Raw genomic sequence first — 23,529 nt, forward strand, 5'->3', positions numbered from 1 at the left:
TATTATTTGTTAGTTGACCATGCAGTAATCCCATCATCTATGTTATGGTTACAGGCTTTCATTTTTCCAGCTGGGATTTACGTGATAGAAAATTTCTTACATATGTATAAGAATTCTCCTTGCATAAATATTTGATTGTTGTTTAATTTCTTTATTTGTATATAACAGCATGTAATATTCATAGCACGAGTTCCCTTCTGTATCTCTGATAAGAAATGACTTGTGACCCCCCCCCCCTTCCCGGTGTTTTATATAGTCCCTCATTGAACTCCGCAATCAACTTGCCCAGTCACTTGGACTTTGTGGAAGTTGACAGGAAATGAAGAAAACTACAGGTTGCTTGTGTACAGGATTTCTGGTAATCCCTTATCTATTTATTTATTGAATGTCCAATGCCTCAGGTATTCAGCGTATATATTTTTATGAAAATCTTCAACTCATACTATTTACTGTTTTTATAAATATTATCACTGATCACAATAGACACAATGCGCATTGAACAACCGGCGCGTACCTGCCTTCTCCCAAGAAGAGAGAGAGAGATGCCATTAAAGTATCTGTGCCTCAAATATAACTTCTGATTTACAATTTAATCAACACAAAAATATATTTCAAATCATCAACATGGTGTCGAATATCACTTTTTAAAATGTACATCATATACACATGTAGTAGCCGGATTTAGGATAATCTTTGTTATTAGTATTAAACATTTACCATATACCTGTCAAAAATACCAAAAAACGTGAACAACACAATTCGTAAAACAAATGTAAAGTCAGTCCAAGTACACACAGTGAGTTGACATTATAAAACACTTTAGAAAGTAATTTTGTGAATTTGTGTTTGTCCCATGACGGTGAGGATTCAGGTTAGAATAGGTCCTCAGTACCGCTTGCTTGTCGTAAGAAGCGACTAAATGGAGCGGTCCTTCGGATGAGACCGCAAAAATCGAGGTTTTGTATTATGTACAGCAGATGTGGCACGGTAAAGATCCCTCACTGCTCAAAGGCCGTAAGCGCCGAGCATAGACCTAAATTTTGCAGCCCTTCACCGGTAATGGTGACGTCTTCATGAGTGAAAACTCAAAAGCTTCCGGGGGACAGGGCTTTGTCTCAAGGCAGCCCCCTGACTCCTTGCCGTACTTTGTTTAAAATACTTAATTTCCTTTCTGGCTACCCGCCTAAATACTCAAGAATTCAAAGGGGCTATGGGCAGCTCTCCACGCACAAGCACCTATGCGTTGAACGTGGTTCAGCAACGAGCTTGTAGAGCAGGGGTACACAGATTGTTTGAATAGGGGTACACAGATTATTTGAATAGGGACCAGACATTGATTTACTGGACATTTGTTCTTTTTGTGATTTTGAAATCGACTAAATACATGATGTGACATTGTCGTATCAAAACAAAACGTGATAAACATATTTGACAAAGACAATTCATCCACAGGAACCGGTAATTTTGTCTGTAATAACAGTAGTACATGTCTATGTACCATACCACCCCTACTGTTTTTATTAAGGGGTGGCATGGTAAATACCCCTACTATTATTATTACAGACAATATTACCGTTTCCTGTGATTCATCAAAGAAATTTATCGTGCTGAATCAGAAATCTGCATTTCATCACCACAGAACACGTTGTCCTCATTTGCATGTGTTGTGTGTGACACGCCCTTTCGGAAGTATCCAATATTTTTCTATACAAAGTTCATGTTCAGTAAGATATATTGGGTGACTGCCCCCTCCACTTTTAGTTTAGATAGTATATGTAGTATTAAGTGGTAAGGATATGTTAGAACTGGTGATTTCATGAATCGTGAAGGACGCCCTCCCATGAATTAAAATTTGTAAGTTCGAGTCAAGAAATGTTTTTCCCAGTATTTTTTTTATTATTGTTTAGTCCCCCGCCACCTGTTCTTATTAGAATTTTGAAGATTGTACACAAACATTGTATATTAGTTTTTTTCCCTTTGATCATTATATTGTGTTAGACTTCTCCTTTGACTCCCCCCCCCCCCTTCTTTTCCGGAAAATGGAGGAGAGGGGGTCACATATGAAAATGAATTATTGTCCATAATACTCAGCCCTTTTGGAAAACCAGACGGAATATAAAATCATAAAACTATGATTTTTTTTAATATGTTCTGTGCAGGGCTTGAATGTTTTCACTTTTATCATCGTTATACAAGTAGGCCTATGCCAGTAATGCCTTGTAAATTTGTGGCGAAAAAATGGAGGTTATAAATACAATACACCACTGCACTTTGAAAACAATGCTAAGAGCCAACTGATCGAGTTATACATTGATATCACTTAGTCGTGTCACTTAGAGAAAAACAGTTTGGACTGGAATAATGACAATAACTCCTAATGCAAGGTGATTATTATGACGTTATAAACTGACGTTTTTCAAATAATGAATGTTTACTAAAATTTACAACTTCGAAAACAAAACTGAGAAATGTTGGCCATAAACTCGAATATATAAAGCATAAACCAATTTACGTTTATTGAATAGTTTGTACTTCAAATGGCCTAGATCGGCCCGATGGCACTCAACGTAGTTTGCAAATCGGCCCTGTGACACATAAGTGGTTAATTAGAATGATTAATTACTGTTCGTTTTCGTCATGTTTTTCATGCAAGCAAAAACTACTAGTTTGTATCTTTCACTCAGATGTACTACAAATTTCAGACCTATGCTTAGAGCTCAGAGCCGTAGAAATGAGGAATCTTAAATGTGTCAACGCCTGCCGCGACACGGGGCCTCCGTTTTTAAAGTCATATCGGAACGACATGTGATTCTCATTTCTAGATGCCGATCGTTCGGCGAAGGGGCAACCACTACTTATTTTAACGTCTTAGGTTTGACGCGGCAATGGCACGAAGAGGACTCGAACTCATGACATCCCGGTTACGAAGCAAACGGCCTACCACTGAGCTACCGCAATCGGTAGCTTGATCTTCCAGCTGTTCATAATCATACAGCTTTGACTAACTTTGTGATTAATTTCTAGTGCAGCTTTGACTTAATTTGAAATTAAATGTGATGCAGATGTATAGGTGGTACTGAAGTTCTGACCAAGTAACTGTCATTTAATTAATGATTTCTAGTGCCGCTTTGATATACTAGTATTTCGAAATTAAATGTAATTCAGATTTATAGCTGGTACAAAACCTCTGACTAAATAACTGGAAAAAAAAAACCGATTACAGGTACCCTGGCGAGTAAATGTAATGTAAATCTAAACTTGACTGACCATGTGACTAAATGGAATATAGATTTTAGCTATTTTTAGAATTCAGTGTAAGACATTGAAAAACACCATTCAGTGAAATGGAGATATGATTATATAGCGTTGTAAGTAAATTGAATACATATTAGAATAATTTTATAATTCAATAAATTAGAACTATTACATACTTTTTTATTAATTTTTGTATATGATTATTATGTTACAAATTTTAATGATAAGAAATTTTTAGAATTTTGTGAGATAATAACTTTCTACGACTAAATATCTGATTTTGGAAGAGGCCTATATAGACTATCTCTGTTTTCCGATCCTTTTTAGTTTATCAATAAAATGTTTTAAGGGCGTTAGCTCCAAAGCTTTTGAACACAACTGCGCAGGATGCTATAGATAAGAATTTACTGGTTCAATATTGATCCCATTGATCCCCTATACATGTAATTCAGTTTTATAATTTATGATACAAGTAATTAAGACTTCAAATTAAGGAACTACTTCAAATGTTGTGATTTTTATATCAATTTGGTTGACACATGTTTCTAAACAGAACACCAATTCTTAAAACAAGAGGCCCATGGGCCATATCGCTCACCTGAGTCACCTTGGCCCATATCTGAAGGCTTTCCATATATATTTGCATGTAAAACCTTAGTGTCTATTATGGCGTCAATTACCCCTGGAGGCCACGAGTTTTTGCAAACTTGAATCTACACTACGTCAGAAAGCTTTCATGTAAATGTCAACTTCTTTGGCCCAATGATTCTTGAGAAGAAGATTTTAAGATTTTCCCTATATTTGTATATAAAACTTTGACCCCCCTCCCTCACTTGTGGCCCCATCCTACCCCCCGGGGGCCATGATTTGAACAAACTTGAATCTGCACAATGTCAGAAAGTTTTCTTGTAAATATCAGCTTTTCTGACTCAGTGGTTATTAAAAAGATTTTAACTATATCTTTGTATGTAAAACTTTGACCCCCCTTCTTTTCCCATCCTACCCCCGGGGGCCATTATTTGAACAAACTTGAATCTGAACTATGTCAGAAAGTTTTCATGTAAAAATCAGCTTTTCTGGCTCAGTGGTTCTTGAGAAGAAGATTTTTCCTATATATTTGTATGTAAAACTTTGATCCCCTATTGTGGCCCCATCCAACCCCCGGGACCCATGATTTGACCAAACTTGAATCTGCATTGTCAGGAAGCTTTCATGTAAATCTCAGCTTTTCCGGCTTAGTGGTTCTTGAAAAAAAGATTTTTTTAAAAATTCCCCATATATTTGTATGTAAAACTTTGATCCCCCTTGTGGCCCCATCCTACCCCGGGGACCATGAGTTGAACAAACCTGAATCTACAATATGTCATGAAGCTTTCAGGTGAATTTCAGCTCTTCTGGCCCAGTGGTTCTTGAGAAGAAGATTTTTAGGTCACCTGAATTCATTCAGGTGACCTATTGCTATCTGTTTTTGTCCGTCGTCGTGCGTCGTGCGTTAACATTTGAACATTTTCAGCTTCTTCTCTGAAACCCCTGAACCAATTTCAACCAATTTTGGCATATAGCATCTGTGGGTGGAGGGGAACAAAAATTGTGAAATTCGTGGTCCCTGCCCCCCTGGGGCCTGAGGGGTGGGGCAAAAACCATCAAAATGAGTGTAATTTCAAAAAATCTTCTTCTTTACTCCTGGACATCAAGAAGCCAAACTGTGGGCATAATTATAATGAGCGTTGAGCCCTCTACCAAAATTGTGAAATTCATGGCCCCTGGAGCAGGGGTTCTTGTGTTAGGGTGGGGCTCTATTGGTCATATAGTGAAAATGTAGAAATTCTTTGAAAATCTTCTTCTCTGTCTCTGGGTATTAAGTAGACAAATTAATAGCATGGTAATGATGAGCAAGGATGCCTCTTTATACCCCCACAACAAGTTGTGGGGGGTATACTGGAATCGGGTTGTCCGTCTGTCCGTCCGTCCGTCCGTCTGTAGACGCAATGGTTTCCGGGCTCTAAAGCATTATCCTTTCCACCTACCGTCACCATATCATATATATAGACTACCCATGGAATGAAGATGTTCCCTATCGATTTTGGGGTCAAAAGGTCAAAGGTCAAGCACACTGGACATCAAAGTAGCAATATGGTTTCCGGGCTCTAAAGTGTTATTTTTTCCACCTACAGTCACCATATCATACATATGGACTACCCATGGGATGTTCCCTATCGATTTTGGGGTCAAAAGATCAAAGGTCAAGTGCACTGGACATTGAAGTAGCAATATGGTTTCCGGGCTCTAAAGTGTTATTTTTTCCACCTACAGTCACCATATCATACATATGGACTACCCATGGGATGTTCCCTATCGATTTTGGGGTCAAAAGATCAAAGGTCAAGTGCACTGGACATTGAAGTAGCAATATGGTTTCCGGGCTCTAAAGCGTTATCCTTTCCACCTACAGTCACCATATCAAACATATGGACTACCCATGGGATGGAGATGTTCCCTATCGATTTTGGGGCCAAAAGGTCAAAGGTCAAGCGCACTGCACATTGAAGTAGCAATATGGTTTCCGGGCTCTAAAGCGTTATCCTTTCCACCTACAGTCACCAGATCATATATATGGACTACCCATGGGATGAAGATGATCCCTATCGATTTTGGGGTCAAAAGGTCAAAGGTCATGCGCACTGGACATCGAAGTAGCAACACTCAGAGAAGAGGTAGTTTATACCTATTACCAACACCCTTTGGGAGATTGGGGTAAGCGGGGTGTATTCTTAGTGAGCATTGTTCACAGTACCTCTTGTTAAAAATTGTGAAATTCATGGCCCCTGGATCAGGGGTTCTGGTGCTAGGGTGGGGCTCTATAAGTCATATAGTGAAAATGCATTATTTCTTTGAAAATCTTCTCTGTCCTTGGGTATTAAGTAGACAAACCAATAGCATGGTTATGATGAGCAAGGATGCCTCTTTCAAAATTGTGAAATTCATGGCCCCTGGGTCAGGGGTTCTGGTATTAGGATGGGGCCCTATTGATCATATAGTGAAAATGCATTTTATTTCTTTGAAAATCTTCTCCTCTGCTGCTGGGTATTAAGTAGACAAACTAATAGTATGATAATGATGATCAAGGATGCTTCTTTCAAAACTGAAATTTATGGCCCCTGGGTCAGGGGTTCTGGTGCAAAGGCGGGGCTGACCACATAGCTATTCAATATTTCTTCCATCCAAAAGTAAAATTCTTATATTTAAACACAAACCTAATTCAAACATTGGAAGGTTGTTACATGATACTCAGGTGACCTATAAGATAAACAAAAGACTTGGAATATTTCAGGAAACAGATGGAATGATTGTTAGGCTTTTTTATGTTCATCTAAACTAGCCACAAAAAGCAATAAAAAAAATCAAAAACATGGCTGCCCCCCCCCCTCCCCCCGTGCAAACTTGAAAAGGGATATACACACGTATTATTTAATTCATAGTAGTGCCAAAACAATTGACGATATTGTTATAAAATTTAGAAATTCATTTCCAAATTAAGGATTATCTCACTCATGCATAGCTCTTATCCTTAGACGAATTTGACTCCACTTTTTTTGGCACGCTGTTTTTGGCTATATTAGCTCTAAAACTTCATTGTTATTTCGGATTTCAAACATTTCGGTTGAGCATCACTGAAGAGACATTATTTGTCGAAATGCGCATCTGGTGCATCAAAATTGGTACCGTATAAGTTTTACATTGAGCGGAAATTATCTTCCTATGTCCAGAGTAGATTAATCCGCGACATTTGACCACGTGACTAAGATTCAATTGGGTTCATCTACTCTTTAGGGTTGTACAAGTGTACCAAGTTTGTTGCCAACCAATCATATTTGAAACAATATATCACTATGATCCTTAAATCTGTATACTAAATTTGATGTCTGTCAAGTAAAGTGTTCTCAAAGTATTGAACGTAGAGTATTTTCCTTTGTCCAGAGTGGATTGACCCTTGCTCTTTGACCATTTGATCTCCAAATCGATAGTGATCCTCTGCTACTCATAACCTATGAAATATATGATATATCATCACGATCAAGTGAATGGTTCTCAAGATATTGAGCGGACAACATATGGCCGACATACCGATTGGCCGACAGGTGCAAAACAATACCCCTTCTTCTTTGACGGTCATGAGAAATACAAGCAAAAGTAAATAATTGCATGTTATTTTATTGGAAAATTAGAAGTGATAACAAGATGAAAGTAAATTTCTGTGAGTTGATTCAAGTATGAGATAATGTCACTGTAAACTTATATGAGTTGGGTCATGATGTCAGACAATGTCACTTAGAGGTCTATGATATAAGTCATGATGTCAGACAATGTCATTGAGAGGTCTATGATATGAGTCATGATGTCAGACAATGTCATTGAGAGGTCAATGATATGAGTCATGATGTCAGACAATGTCACTTAGAGGTCTATGATATGAGTCATGATGTCAGACAATGTCACTGAGAGGTCTATGATATAAGTCATGATGTCAGGCAATGTCATTGAGATGGTATGAGTCATGATGTCAGGCAATGTCATTGAGAGGTCTATGATATAAGTCATGATGTCAGGCAATGTCATTGAGAGGTCAATGGTATGAGTCATGATGTCAGACAATGTCATTGAGAGGTCAATGGCATGAGTCATGATGTCAGGCAATGTCATTGAGAGGTCAATGATATAAGTCATGATGTCAGGCAATGTCATTGAGATGGTATGAGTCATGATGTCAGGCAATGTCATTGAGATGGTATGAGTCATGATGTCAGGCAATGTCATTGAGAGGTCTATGATATAAGTCATGATGTCAGGCAATGTCATGGAGATGATATGAGTCATGATGTCAGGCAATGTCATTGAGAGGTCAATGGTATGAGTCATGATGTCAGACAATGTCATTGAGAGGTCAATGGTATGAGTCATGATGTCAGGCAATGTCATTGAGAGGTCAATGATATAAGTCATGATGTCAGGCAATGTCATTGAGATGGTATGAGTCATTATGTCAGACAATGTCATTGAGATGGTATGAGTCATGATGTCAGTTAATAACACTTAGAGGTCTATGGTATGAGTCATGATGTCAGACAATGTCATTGAGAGGTATATGGTCATGATGTCAGTTAATAACACTAAAACTTCTGTGAGTTTACTCATTATCTCAGACGTCAAGTATCGTGAATTGACTGATGACATCAGAGAATAATAGAATTCATGATATGAGGTAATATTATCCGAGTGAAGTCATCTTAGATAATGTCCCCATGGGTTCCGTGAGCTTCGTCACGGTACTGAGTGAAGTCATGTTAAATAATGTCCCCATGGGTTCCGTGAGCTGCGTCACGATACTGAGTGAAGTCATGTTAAATAATGTCCCCATGGGTTCCGTGAGCTGCGTCACGATACTGAGTGAAGTCATCTTAGATAATGTCCCCATGGGTTCCGTGAGTTGCGTCACTATACTGAGTGAAGTCATGTTAAATAATGTTCCCATGGGTTCCGTGAGCTGCGTCACGATACTGAGTGAAGTCATGTTAAATAATGTCCCCATGGGTTCCGTGAGCTGCGTCACGATACTGAGTGAAGTCATGCTAGATAGTGTCCCCATGGGTTCCGTGAGCTGCGTCACTATACTGAGTGAAGTCATGCTAGATAATGTCCCCATGGGTTCCGTGAGCTGCGTCACGATACTGAGTGAAGTCATGTTAAATAATGTCCCCATGGGTTCCGTGAGCTGCGTCACGATACTGAGTGAAGTCATGTTAAATAATGTCCCCATGGGTTCCGTGAGCTGCGTCACGATACTGAGTGAAGTCATGTTAAATAATGTCCCCATGGGTTCCGTGAGCTGCGTCACGATACTGAGTGAAGTCATGTTACATAATGTCCCCATGGGTTCCGTGAGCTGCGTCACGATAACGAGTGTAAGTCATATAAGGAAAGGTAACCATTGTGTAGAATGTAATGAATGCGCATGCATTTGAACGGATAACATGATAAACCGATGAAACAAAATGGAATCCAAGTTTGATATACCCGATGTGGATGAGACACACAAGGTAATATAGGAAGACAATATCAATGTGTAATAAAACAATCAAGATAAATACATAAAAATGTCACATTATAGAAAACAAACAGCCTTTTGCCATTGCTAAAATAAAGGCGCAAAACACATGTGACTGAAATATGTTACATTGAGTCAAATAACTGTGTGTATAGATATATATGTGTATGTATGTATGTATGTATGTATGTATGTATGTATGTATGTATGGATATATGTATGAATGAGCACTTGTACAATAACAACAACAATCACATAGAATAAAACACAAACGGTGCAAAAAATTAATACATTCATTTTCAAATGGAAACATACACATATGAACAATGGTTCTCTTTCAGAAGCTCTGCATGAATATAAAGTTAAATTCATGACAAGTCATCAATGTTTCAGTAACGGTATTTGCGATAATGTAAAAATAATTGTGGGTAAAACTCGATGTAAGTATTCAAACATCAAACTTTAAAAGAGTAATGATATTGCGTCGGCAACATTCTAAATATAGATATGATGTAATCATATTCAAGACAAATTTGCTATTTCATCTAATAAAACATTTATGTCGCGATCAGAAAGATCATTACCGGTACCACGTGACAATGACGTAATATCAACTACGTCATTATAAGATTCTGCGATATCATCCAGTTCTGATTGAATTGCATCTGGTGTATTTAGCGCTCCAGATGAGGAGGTGTTTCTTGGTGTGTCATATATAACGACAATTGTATTTGTGACGTCACAAGACACAGGGGATGTCACGTTATCATAGTTTGACCCGCTCGTCGATGGTTGGTGCTCGTTGCTTTCGTCATCTGAATCACTGTCCATGACACCTGTTTCTGAAAATGAATAAGTTATAGAATCCGATTTTAAATCTCGTTGTATTGTATGATTTCATTTCATTCAATGAATGGTAAATATACTGAACATTGTAAGAGACCCATTCTCTTTGTTGTCTTTATGGTACGTTGGCATATCGGGGTGTTCGAAAAATCTATACAAAATAATAATTCAGCAGATGGAACGATATCTTGTCAACCAAGATAATCAGACTATGTATTCATCATTAAATCAAAATATCATGACACGACTACCATTTAAATGTATCGTTATCGTTATCTTCACCTTGCATCGACCAACAAAATCAATTTGAGTATACATAAAAACAAATTCACAAGAATTCTTCCAGTACCGATTTCCCCATGAATTTCAACACATATACATGTAGTAAGCATCATAGTTTTCATACTCTGAACATATCAACATGCATTCTACTTTGAACACATGAAGCAGAATTCTCTATCAATGTCTACTTATTTCATCGTTATCATATCATTTATCCTCAAGACTTAGTAACACATGTACCAGTATAAAAATGTAGAGCCGATCATATTGAAAATTAATCATTATAAAAATGGTGCCCTTGCAGAGGGTTTTGTCTATATATACATGCATATATTTGACCATCGTTATTGAGAAATATCAATATCAAAATGATGTAATTTTTATCCTTGTCACATCAACATGCGCTAAGATTCTTAATGTCTTTTCTATTGTATAAAATACTGAAAACGGTGTATCATAATAACAATGTAAAAGGTGATATTTCTCCTCAGACCATCTTTCGTTCTTGATTCATGCAAAATTAGCATGCGAAAAAGTGGATAACAAACACACACATATACGTATACTGAAATGTATATTTCTAATCCTGTCTGGTGTACTATGGACATCCACTTAATATTTTTGAGTGCTACTCAAATAATCACAATACTATTTTCGCATTTGACTTTTCTACTGTTACGTATATAAGAACCAAGCCCAGCATGCTTTCACCTGCTCCTTCATGCTTAACAAAAATCTACCTCGTGTCTGTTCAGTCCTGATACAGATCTCTATTTTGTCTTTTTTGAAATTGTATAGAATCTGTGGAACTTGTAGAGTCTGAAAGAGGTGTTGGCATCAGTTACACAGAATAGTCTTGTATTGATTAGTCTTTCATAAAACCCCGATTTTCTTGTCATATGTCGACATGATTTTATAATTAATCAGCAGGTATTACAGTGTACACGACACCTTATATTGGTAAAAGGAAAAAATCACTAATCAGAGGAACACAATATAAATGAAGAGTTGACAGTGCCATATCAATATTGAATGATAAATATGAAATGAAAAGCCCGACACAAACCTATGGAGATGTTATCGTAGTCTGGTATGTTTTGTTTTTTGACAGTGTCCAGATGGTCAAGGTTAACCTTTAAATTGTTATACATGTCTCCGTGCTTGGCGTCCAATTTGGCACATGCTGCATTTTCTGCAAATGAAATATTTACGTTTGCCCTTTCGATAAGAAATGCGCGCACACACACATGTACATCCATGAATCGTGTTTAGGTGATCATTCCTGCTTTATATAAATGATTCATTTAATGTCAACAGAAAAAAATGTACTTAAAATCAAACCCAAAATCGGTTACCAAAATCCCATACACGAAATTGATGTACTTGCACTTTCATACAACGGAGTAGCTTACAAAACCCATTTCCTTCAGGTAGAAACATTTTTCAGTTAGATATGCGAGGACTTAAGCTTCTACATGAGAAGTAAGGGTTTTTTTTCTGTCGCTTATAATTCAACATTTAGTTTATATGTCAATGACGTTTTTACCTATTGACAATGTTCATTCTCATTCATAGATAGATTCAATATATCCCAGTGAACTCGAAATAAGATACACCAATTTGCTTCATATTTGGATATTTTATCAAACATTGATGTTAACGACAAACTGAAAACTCAACTGTATGACAAAAGAGATGGCTTTGTTTCTCCACCGTCAACGTTCCATATCTATGTAACAATATTCTATTGTTACCTGCCTATGGTGATTATGTCCACCAATTGATTCGATACGGGAGAGTTTGTTTTGTGTATGACCAGTATTTAAATCGAGGCAAGATACTAACAAATAAGTTAACATTAGTTTTAATAATCTCGTAGGAAGTCAGCATTATGCAAAATATACAAGAGTTATAGTGATGTTATTTAATACATGTATTTGCAAATACAAAATGTTGTGAGGCAAAGTGCTGTCTGTCTTGTTTCATGTCTAGGTTAGACCGTTCTTTACATACTGATTTTGACTACGGATTACTCCGTTTGCTACAGCAAGATATAGGGCTAACGGCGGGTGTGACCGGTCAACAGGAGACACTTACTCCTCCTAGTCACATTATCTTACCTCTGGTGTGTCAAGGAGTCCTTGTTTGTCCTATTCTTAATTTTGTATTCTTTACAGGATTAATGAACTTGATCCTTGTTCGTTATCTTCACATTTCAGATTAATATTCCACACTGGAATATTCCATTTTCTATCCCAATACAGTCTAATATTCCACTTTCTATCCCAATACAGTCTAATGTTTTACATTATAACAGCATAATGCATTACACTGCAACAGTACATAATAAGGTGAAAATAACTAACAAACATGTGTCTTATAAATTCCGTAAAGAATAAAAACAGAACAAACGCGGATGACTAGAAATTGCAGAAATGGAATCAGATGCCCAGAAGGGATAAGCACCCCCTGTTGACCCGTCATAAACTCGGTTGTATACCTATCTTGATTAGGTAAAGGGAGCAATCCATAGTCAAAATCAATATGTAAAGAACGGCCTAACAATTGGCATGAAATCTATCAGCACTCAACCTACTGACAGGCTGTATTTTGGTAAAGAAAATCATTATAACGACGATACAATTTCCAAAATGCTGACTTTGATCGAGACTGAAGAAACCCCTTTAGCATCAATTTGTTTGCCAGCATCCCTTCTCGGTTTAATAATTGGCCCTTCACAGAACAAGCACTCGCGTATCAAATCAGTCAGCATATATAAACACTACAGACAGACAATAACAGAATATTACATATTATATATATAAAAATATATGAAGCTAGCGATGGAGAAGATGAAGTAATCATGTTTGTCATAAAGTTGAGTTGTTTATTGTCCCTCGTTGACATCTATGTTCAGTAAAACATTCAAATATTGAATAGATGAGGAAGACTCTGCGGTGTATTTTGTATCTAAATGTCGAGTTATAGTAGTCCAATGCTTCGTTGTTACTATAATTTACTGTTGACTGAATGTGTCGGCAGATACACAATTAGTGATGACGTCAGAGGGCAGCCATACCTCCTATCAACAAAATACTTTGCAACAGCGTTGCAAGTTTAGCACCTTTGAAATAAGATATTGATAACATCAATTAAGGCGGACGTATGCTCCCCCCCCCCCCCCCCCCCCCCCCCCCCATATTCATGTACCTAGTACTTATTTAACCTTCAAAGCAGGAATGATCTCCAACACAATTTTGTTAACATTAATGTGAAAGAAACAGATTCACAATTACAATATTGTGGTTGATCAATATATTTTGCATATATTAGTTACAATGCTAAAAGTGCACAACCACGATGGAAGGGAGAAAAATTAAGGTAGTACCAAACAGAAAAGTAAAATTTTCCTCAAAACGTAAATATGCATATACATGCAATTACATATATTAAAACTCTCAAAAGGAAATATATAATTCAAATTTTGAAAACAATGACATTATGAAGAAAATGATACAGGAAATTCAGCCTACCATTTCGAATATTTCGGACTTAGATTGTAGAAAATATGATTTTGAAAAATTGACACATTCGACAGATGACGTCAATATAGTTGACCTTTCACCCTACGATATAACCCTGATCTTCATTATGCTTAAAACAAACGATTGCTTATACAATTGACCAAACATGACGTATCCACTAGCTACACAACAAATGTTACGCGTTACTATATAATAAAAAGTTAAATCTCACAAAGATGAAATAAATGCATTCAGGACCTCTAATATATTGGAGGTCTCCCATAATTTTCAGAATATGTCAAACCATGTCATCATTATAATAGAACTTCAATGAGTGAAAGTATTATAGAGATTTCATATACTGAATTAATGAATATATATATATATATATATATAGGTTTCCCAATGGTCTATGGTTTGATACAATTTATATTCAACGATTTGCGTTTTCTATCCCCGGGCCTTGGGATAGAAAACACACAACCAGTTGAATATAAATCAAACAACAAACCATGGGATATTCTTTTTATCACATGTTAACACCCACCCCCCTCCGGGGGGGGGGGGGGGGGGGGTCATTGATGTCACTGTATTGTTGGGATATTTGCTTCCTTACATTTCGTAAACAAACTACATAATATTGACGTCATCAACAGCGTAGAAAAACGTAGTGTAATAATTAAAATTTATGTAATTGGTGATATCCACTGGATAAAGAAGTTAACTTGTGATAAAAGAAGATAGTAGTGAAAATTGATTTTACAGGTGTTTTTAGTAATACCTTAATATGGAAGGAGGGAAGTCAAAGTGTATTTATAGATTGAGAGGATTTCTGGAATACTCACCAGTTCTATTTATATCCTCTAACTTCGCCTGAAAGTCCTTTAATGTTGTGTATCGATCCACGTCATTTTCATCGTCATACTGATTATCAGAGGCGCATGCGCCAAATGTAGAACACCCTACATTTTTTGCTACTGTTAAATCATTGGTTAAATCACAGGGAGCCTCATTTTGACTACAGGAAGTTGGACGTTGGTGTTTGCTATCTCGTTGTTGGCGCTGTATCTCCCGTTCTATATTAGTGACATTTTGGTTGTCCGACACGTACATTGGGTTGTTTATCCCCGCCACAGGCAGATTGCCTTCTGAGAAAATAAGTATCACAATCTTAAATCCAACTTTTATTTCCCCAGAATATATACAATTAAATAAAGTTACATTTTATGATGTAGGGAGAGTGGGTTAAAATGTAGTAATTATTTCCTGTAAAATATCAGTAAAGACTGCATTGAATCGATCTGATACTGTAAACCAACTTTTATTCGCGACATTAGCAAGAACTTCATCGTCGCGAACAAGCCCTTAAATGGCTTTCAGCGTTAATGAAAAAGGTTGGATCGCAAAAATTACTTGCCGCAAACCAGTATACCAAAGTTGGCTTACAGTATCATGTGTTCTGTAGGCTGATGGACTGTTATACTGCCCCTCACCTGAGTCTGCCCCTTCTGTGGACTGGATGTACTGCATGACGGCTCTATTTTCTGACTTAAGGCGGCCCATTCGTCTCTTGTAGTAAATAAACATGATAACGATAATAAGTGTCAAAACCAAAACTGCTATTGTGATTCCGGCAATCAAACTGCTAGCGGGGGCGTTGTCCGTGGCGTCTGTGACCTTTGCTACGCCGGGTTGACCTAATAAAAAGTAAACTGACTTAGCTTTGTGCTTAGTTGTGCAAATTTCACGTGAAATGTACTTGCTGAAAGTGTCCCTAACCCCACTAAAGAGAGTCTCTTCAAAAATTTGTCAAATTTTATTTTTCAGCATGAACTCAAGTCTACGAAAATATTCAAACTGATTCATTATTTTAGACATTGGTTTTTGAAATATATTACTGGTATACAGGCTAAATTGCTTCTACACGTAGGTACAGCTGCCAGTGGAAATGACAATATTTCCTAAATTTTTATGGAAGGTGTTAAACTACTTACTGGTACAACTGAAGGAGTAAACTCACCTCCAGTTGCTAGAGGATTCGGAGAGTTTATTAATACAGATATGCGACTTGACAAAGGTTACAATGCATTCTGTAAAGGTCATGAGAGATTTACCTTACTTACCATTTACAGCCAGTAACAGGACTTCAATAAATTCTAACTTGGTCATGGACGGGATTACATGTGCAATGCTTACTAGCATAGCCATGGGCAGGGTTACAATGTATACTGTTATAGTCATGGACGGGTTACAATGTTTACTGTTACAGTCATGGACTATTATAATGTTTACTGTTACAGTCATGGAGTGTGTTACAATGTTTACTGTTACAGTCATGGACTATTATAATGTTTACTGTTACAGTCATGGAGTGTGTTACAATGTTTACTGTTACAGTCATGGAGTGTGTTACAATGTTTACTGTTACAGTCATGGAGTGTGTTACAATGTTTGCTGTTGCAGTCATGGACTATTATAATGTTTACTGTTACAGTCATGGAGTGTGTTACAATGTTTACTGTTACAGTCATGGACTATTATAATGTTTACTGTTACAGTCATGGAGTGTGTTACAATGTTTGCTGTTGCAGTCATGGACTATTATAATGTTTACTGTTACAGTCATGGAGTGTGTTACAATGTTTGCTGTTGCAGTCATGGACTATTATAATCTTTACTGTTACAGCCATGGAGTGTGTTACAATGTTTACTGTTACAGTCATGGACTATTATAATGTTTACTGTTACAGTCATGGAGTGTGTTACAATGTTTACTGTTACAGCCATGGAGTGTGTTACAATGTTTACTGTTACAGTCATGGACTATTATAATGTTTACTGTTACAGTCATGGACTATTATAATGTTTACTGTTACAGCCATGGAGTGTGTTACAATGTTTACTGTTACAGCCATGGAGTGTGTTACAATGTTTACTGTTACAGTCATGGACTATTAAAATGTTTACTGTTACAGTCATGGACCATTATAATGTTTACTATTACAGTCATGGACTATTATAATCTTTACTGTTACAGTCATGGACTCTTACAATGTTTACTGTTACAGTCATGGACTATTATAATCTTTACTGTTACAGTCATGGACTATTATAATGTTTACTGTTACAGCCATGGAGTGTGTTACAATGTTTACTGTTACAGTCATGGACTATTATAATCTTTACTGTTACAGCCATGGAGTGTGTTACAATGTTTACTGTTACAGTCATGGACTATTATAATGTTTACTGTTACAGTCATGGACTATTATAATGTTTACTGTTACAGTCATGGAGTGTGTTATAATGTTTACTGTTACAGTCATGGACTATTACAATGTATACTGTTACAGTCATGGACTATTACAATGTTTACTGTTACAGTCATGGACTATTATAATGTTTACTGTTACAGTAATGGACTATTATAATGTTTACTGTTACAGTCATGTAGTGTGTTACAATGTTTACTGTTACAGTCATGGACTATTATAATGTTTACTGTTACCGTGATGGAGTGTGTTACAATGTTTACTGTTACAGTCATGGAGTGTGTTACAATGTTTACTGTTACAGTCATGGAGTGTGTTACAATGTTTGCTGTTGCAGTCATGGACTATTATAATGTTTACTGTTACACTCATGGACTATCATAATGTTTACTGTTACAGTCATGGAGTGTGTTACAATGTTTACTGTTACAGTCATGGAGTGTGTTACAATGTTTACTGTTACAGTCATGGAGTGTGTTACAATGTTTGCTGTTGCAGTCATGGACTATTATAATCTTTACTGTTACAGTCATGGACTATCATAGTGTTTACTGTTACGGCCATGGAGTGTGTTACAATGTTTACTGTTACAGTCATGGACTATTATAATGTTTACTGTTACAGCCATGGAGTGTGTTACAATGTTTACTGTTACAGTCAGGGACTATTATAATGTTTACTGTTACAGTCATGGACTATTATAATGTTTACTGTTACAGTCATGGACTATTACAATGTTTACTGTTACAGTCATGGACTATTATAATGTTTACTGTTACAGTCATGGACTATTATAATGTTTACTGTTACAGTCATGGAGTGTGTTACAATGTTTACTGTTACAGTCATGGACTATTATAATGTTTACTGTTACAGTCATGGACTATTACATTGTTTACTGTTAAAGTCATGTAGTGTGTTACAATGTTTACTGTTACAGTCATGGACTATTATAATGTTTACTGTTACAGTCATGGAGTGTGTTACTATGTTTACTGTTACAGTCATGGACTATTATAATGTTTACTGTTACAGTCATGGACTATTACAATGTTTACTGTTAAAATCATGGACTATTATAATGGTTACTGTTACAGTCATGGACTTTTATAATGTTTACTGTTACAGTCATGGACTATTACAATGTTTACTGTTAAAGTCATGGAGTGTGTCACAATGTTTACTGTTACAGTCATGGACTATTATAATGTTTACTGTTACAGTCATGGACCATTATAATGTTTACTGTTACAGTCATGGACTATTATAATGTTTACTGTTACAGTCATGGACCATTATAATGTTTACTGTTACAGTCATGGACTATTATAATGTTTACTGTTACAGTCATGGACTATTATAATGTTTACTGTTACAGTCATGGACTATTACAATGTTTACTGGTGATCATGCTTAACTGTTATAGTCATGGGCAGGGTTACATGTACAATGCTTACTGTTATAGTCATAAGTGGGGTTGTAATGTTTATTGTTACAGTCATGGAATGGGTTACAAAGTTTACTGTTACAGTCATGGACAGGTTACATATGCTTGCTGTTCCAGTCTTAGACAGGGTTACAGTACTTACTGAGGCAGCCATAGGCGGGGTGACAGAATTCCACGTTTCCACATTCACAGGTGCTGTTACAATGTTGTCCGTAATATCCTTCAGGACAACCTACAATAAATATTTAGCACATATTGAATGGTTCGTCTTATACAGAGACTGTGAAGGAAGTAACTTCTAGAATCTTTAATAACCTCTTTCTGCGATTTGTGATTCAGACCACTTTTTCACGTTTACTACTATTCCTTCTAAAGATGGAGCAAATTGGAGAACAAAAATATCAGATAAATGTATTGTAATAATTATAACAATAATGAATTATTTGTTATAAAGTATAGATTATGATTGTTAAGCGTAGATCATTATTGTAAAAAAGAGAAACTTTTCCACCATGAAAGGTGAAGATAACTCCTATTAAGCAATAGAAAATAGAGAGTTGGGCAAACACGGACCCCTGGATATACCAGAGATGGGATCAGGTGACTAGGGGGAATAATTATCCCCTGTCGACCGGTCACACCTGCCGTGAGCCCTATATCTTGATCAGGTACACGGAGGAATCCATAGTCAAAATCAGTGTGCCAAGAACGGCCTAACAATCGGCATAAAACACGTCAGACAGAATTTGACCCAATGCTGGGTTGTATTGGCAAACTAAATCGTTATAACGACCACAGAATTTGCGAAATACTGACTTTAAACGAGAATGTTGGAACCCATGTACCATCAAATTGTTTGTCAGTAGCCTGCTTCGATTTAAAAACTGACCATGATTTACAATAGGGAATACTTTAATAATCCTTAGAGAATGATGTGATACTTTCATTTCTTTGATTTTCTATTGGAAATAATGTGCTTTACTGCGGTGAATATCTTCAGACTAGCTTGACTATAACGTTCACTATGCTTTCATACAGACAATACTTTAATGAAAAGGGTGAATATGATATTGATCAATTCTTTATACAAAAAATAAAAGAATACAAACTTGAGAGTTTGGAAAATACAGACCCCTGTACGCGCCAAGGGCGCGATCAGTAGGAGTAAGTACCACTATTGACAGGCCATATTGGAGTCCTATAGCTTAATAAAGTAAACGGAGCAATCCGTAGTCAAAATTAATACCGTTATCTAGAGACCGACATAACAATCAATATGAAACACATCACATAACGTTCGACCTAATGACAGGTTGTATTTTTAAATAAGATCATTATTACGATCATACGAGTTTGCAAAATGCTTATTTTAAATAAACGAAACTGCTGAAACCCTGTAACATACATGTACTTCTATGTACAACTTATCATCACGGGAATTCAGAGAGCAGAGTAATCATATCGAAAGTTTTTACAACAGATTAAAACTCATATAAGCTGATTACCGCCTTAATTTGTAATACGTGTATCTTAGTGTGTACACCCGTAATCTTATGTAACGATATTACATCTTGTTTTAACTATGAATGTTCTATATAAATGTATAATATACAAACAGTTCTAGAAGGGATTTTGTGGTGAAACCTACTCTGTGAACAGCTGGCACCGATGAAACCCTTTTGGCAATCACAGCTTCCGTCAACTTTACTGCAAATACCGCCGTTTTCACAGGAACATTTAGATTTACACCCGCTGCCATAGTAACCATCTAAACAGGCTGAAATATATATTGGTATGATATAATGATGACCATGCTGTGTAGAGAGGGGGCGTGATAATAAACAAGTTGTCGTTCTTTCATGCTGGTTTATTTAAATAGTGACTTAGATAACATACTGTGATTTACTAATATTTTGAATAACCTACATTGTATGTTGCTATGTTGGATTTTTCATTATTACTGTGTATATATTCACGAAATTCTTATTTTCGTGTTAAGAAAACCTTATTAATTGACACCAACGTAGATTTTCTCGCAAATGAAATTGACAAATACATGTTTTCATACAGGAACAAATATTTACGAAATTTTCGTTTATCATATTTTTATTACGTAGTCACCGGAACTTACGTTTAGCACACATTTCACCATGGAATCCCTGAGCACATATACACGAACCGTCCTTAGGGTGGCAGACGCCCTGATTTTTACAGTCAGAACATGTCTGGTTACACCGCACACCATATCGACCGGTAGGACAGGCTACAAGATAAAAACGGAGTTAAAACGGAGTGGAACTTGCAAAGACGAATATCTACATAATAGTAATATAGAATGTGTTTAAGCAACATTGAGGGTCAAATTCAATAGTGAAAGCCTTAACCTTTATCAGTGAAATAGCTCTTCTTTCAGTTTACAATCTATGGGCAATGTGAAAGGCTAAATTAACAATACCCCCCTTCTCAATCGTCTATGTCAAGAACATAAACAAGAGGCCCATGGGCCACATCGCTCAACTGAGTCACCTTGGTCCATATCAGAAGACTTTACATATATATTTGCATATAAAACCGTAGTCCCTATTATGGCCCCAAACCTACCCCTGGAGGCCATGGTCTTTGCAAACTTGAATCTACACTATGTCAGAAAGCTTTCATGTAAATGTCAACTTCTTTGGCCCATTGGTTCTTGGGACGAAGATTTTTAAAGATTTTCCCTATATATTTGTATGTAAAACTTTGATCCCCCTTGTGGCCCCATCCTACCCCCCGGGGGCCATGATTTGAACAAACTTGAATCTGCACTATGTCAGAAAGTTTTCATGTAAAAATCAGCTTTTCTGGCTCAGTGGTTCTTGAGAAGAAGATTTTTCCTATATATTTGTATGTAAAACTTTGATCCCCTATTGTGGCCCCATCCAACTCCCGGAGCCCGTGATTTGAACAAACTTGAATCTTCATTATGTCAGGAAGCTGTCATATAAATCTCAGCTTTTCTGGCTCAGTGGTTCTTGAGAAGAAGATTTTTAAAGTTTTTCCTTATATATTTGTATGTAAAACTTTGATCACCTATTGTGGCCCCATCCTACCCCCGGGGGCCATGATTTGAACAAACTTGAATCTGCACCATGTCAGAAAGTTTTCATGTAAAAATCAGCTTTTCTGACTTAGTGGTTCTTGAGAAGAAGATTTTTAAAGATTTTTCCTATATATTTGTATGTGAAACTTTGATCCCCCCTTGGGGCCCCATCTTATCCCAGGGGGCCATGATTTGAACAAACTTGAATCTGCACTATATCAGAAAGTTTTCATGTAAAAATCAGCTTTTCTGGCTCAGTGATTCTTGAGAAGAAGATTTTTAAAGATTTTCCCTATATATTTGTATGTAAAACTTTGATCCCCCCTTGTGGCCCCATCCTACCACCGGGGGCCATGATTTGAACAAACTTAAATTTGCAATATGTCAGGAAGCTTTCAGGTAAATTTAAGCTCTTCTGGCCCAGTGGTTCTTGAGAAGAAGATTTTTAAATGACCCAACCCTATTTTTGCATTTTTGTGATTATCTCCCCCTTGAAAGGGACATGGCCCTTCATTTGAACAAACTTGAAAGCCCTTCACCCAAGGATGCTTTTGGCCAAGTTTGGTTGAAATTGGCCCAGTGGTTCATGAGAAGAAGATGAAAATGTGAAAAGTTTACAGACAGATGGACAGACGGACAGACAGACAGACGTACGCCGGACAAAACGTGATCAGAAAAGCTCACTTGAACCTTCGGTTCAGGTGAACTAAAAGATTTATCACATGATTAACCATTAGTGACCTTAACATGCTATGTGACACCAAATCGCACGCTAGTTAGACGTTTGTTTGTAAACAATAAAAAGGAAATTAAAAGATAAAATAATTGATAAGAACTACCGTCAAATTGGTTTTTTAAATGTACAATGTATCAAGAATTCATATTGTAAATTTATATTATAAAACAAGTGAAAATAACGAACAGTGATAAATTTCATAAATACAAATTTAAGAGAATGGTAAATACGGACCTCTGAAAATAGTAGAGAGGTGGACTCAGGTGTCTGGGTGGAATAAGCATCCAATAGAAAACAATATGGGTGAAAAAAGGAAGATAATGAACAGTTATCAATGTCATAAATCCCAGAAAGGAAATGAGACTGCGAGTATGACAATCCGCTTGACCTGGCCTTGATGCACCATTATATTACACATTCACCAATAAAACTTATCATTGGGTCCAATGCTGTTTGGCGTGTTTCATCCCGATTGTTAATTCATTCTTTGCACATTGATTTTGACTATGGATTCCTCCGTGTACCTGATCAAGATATAGGGCTTACGGCAGGTGTGACCGGTCAACAGGGGATGCTTACTCCTCCTAGTCACCTGATCCCATCCCTGGTATATCTAGGGGCAGTGTTTGCCAAACACTATATCTTATATTCCTTATAGGAGTTCTGAGATTGATCGCTGTTCGTTATCTTTACCTTTCATGTATAGGTGAGAAATCCAGAATAGTGTTCGTGTACTTACGATATTGACATGTCGGGCCAGTAAATCCTGAGGGGCAAGTCTTAGCAATACACTGTCCTGTCACGTGATCACAGGTCTGGTCCGACGCGCAATTACACTGGAAACGGCAGCTGTTTCCATAGTAACCCTCGTTACACGCTGAAAAAATACCGTTTATTGTCATATTCTATGTTTTTAGAATGGAAAGTGTGCGTTATGATATAATTAAAATGAAAACTACTACCAAAGCAGGTATATGATTCTAAT

General features: G+C 36.8%; 1 protein-coding gene across 4 annotated transcripts in view; it reads right to left on the bottom strand.

The window, feature by feature from the left end:
• Nucleotides 1-7,446: 7,446 nt before the first annotated feature.
• LOC125662114 (multiple epidermal growth factor-like domains protein 11) overlaps nucleotides 7,447-23,529 on the bottom strand; it is a 41,749-nt gene continuing 25,666 nt past the window's right edge. For 2 of the 4 annotated variants that reach the window (XM_048894293.2, XM_048894294.2), the window contains 8 exons: nucleotides 23,284-23,421; nucleotides 20,861-20,992; nucleotides 20,378-20,506; nucleotides 18,872-18,961; nucleotides 15,504-15,707; nucleotides 14,856-15,158; nucleotides 11,553-11,678; nucleotides 7,447-10,200 (listed from right to left, as the gene is read on the bottom strand). In XM_048894293.2, the coding sequence (XP_048750250.2) occupies nucleotides 9,881-10,200; nucleotides 11,553-11,678; nucleotides 14,856-15,158; nucleotides 15,504-15,707; nucleotides 18,872-18,961; nucleotides 20,378-20,506; nucleotides 20,861-20,992; nucleotides 23,284-23,421 (1,442 nt within the window). In that variant the 3' untranslated portion in view covers nucleotides 7,447-9,880. Of the gene's footprint in view, nucleotides 10,201-11,226; nucleotides 11,306-11,552; nucleotides 11,679-14,855; nucleotides 15,159-15,503; nucleotides 15,708-18,871; nucleotides 18,962-20,377; nucleotides 20,507-20,860; nucleotides 20,993-23,283; nucleotides 23,422-23,529 lie in introns of all 4 variants that reach the window. The other 2 variants (XM_048894295.2, XM_056147379.1) reach the window with 2 other exon arrangements.

The sequence above is a fragment of the Ostrea edulis genome, chromosome 8, assembly GCF_947568905.1.
Source record: "Ostrea edulis chromosome 8, xbOstEdul1.1, whole genome shotgun sequence".
Classification (NCBI taxonomy): domain Eukaryota; kingdom Metazoa; phylum Mollusca; class Bivalvia; order Ostreida; family Ostreidae; genus Ostrea; species Ostrea edulis.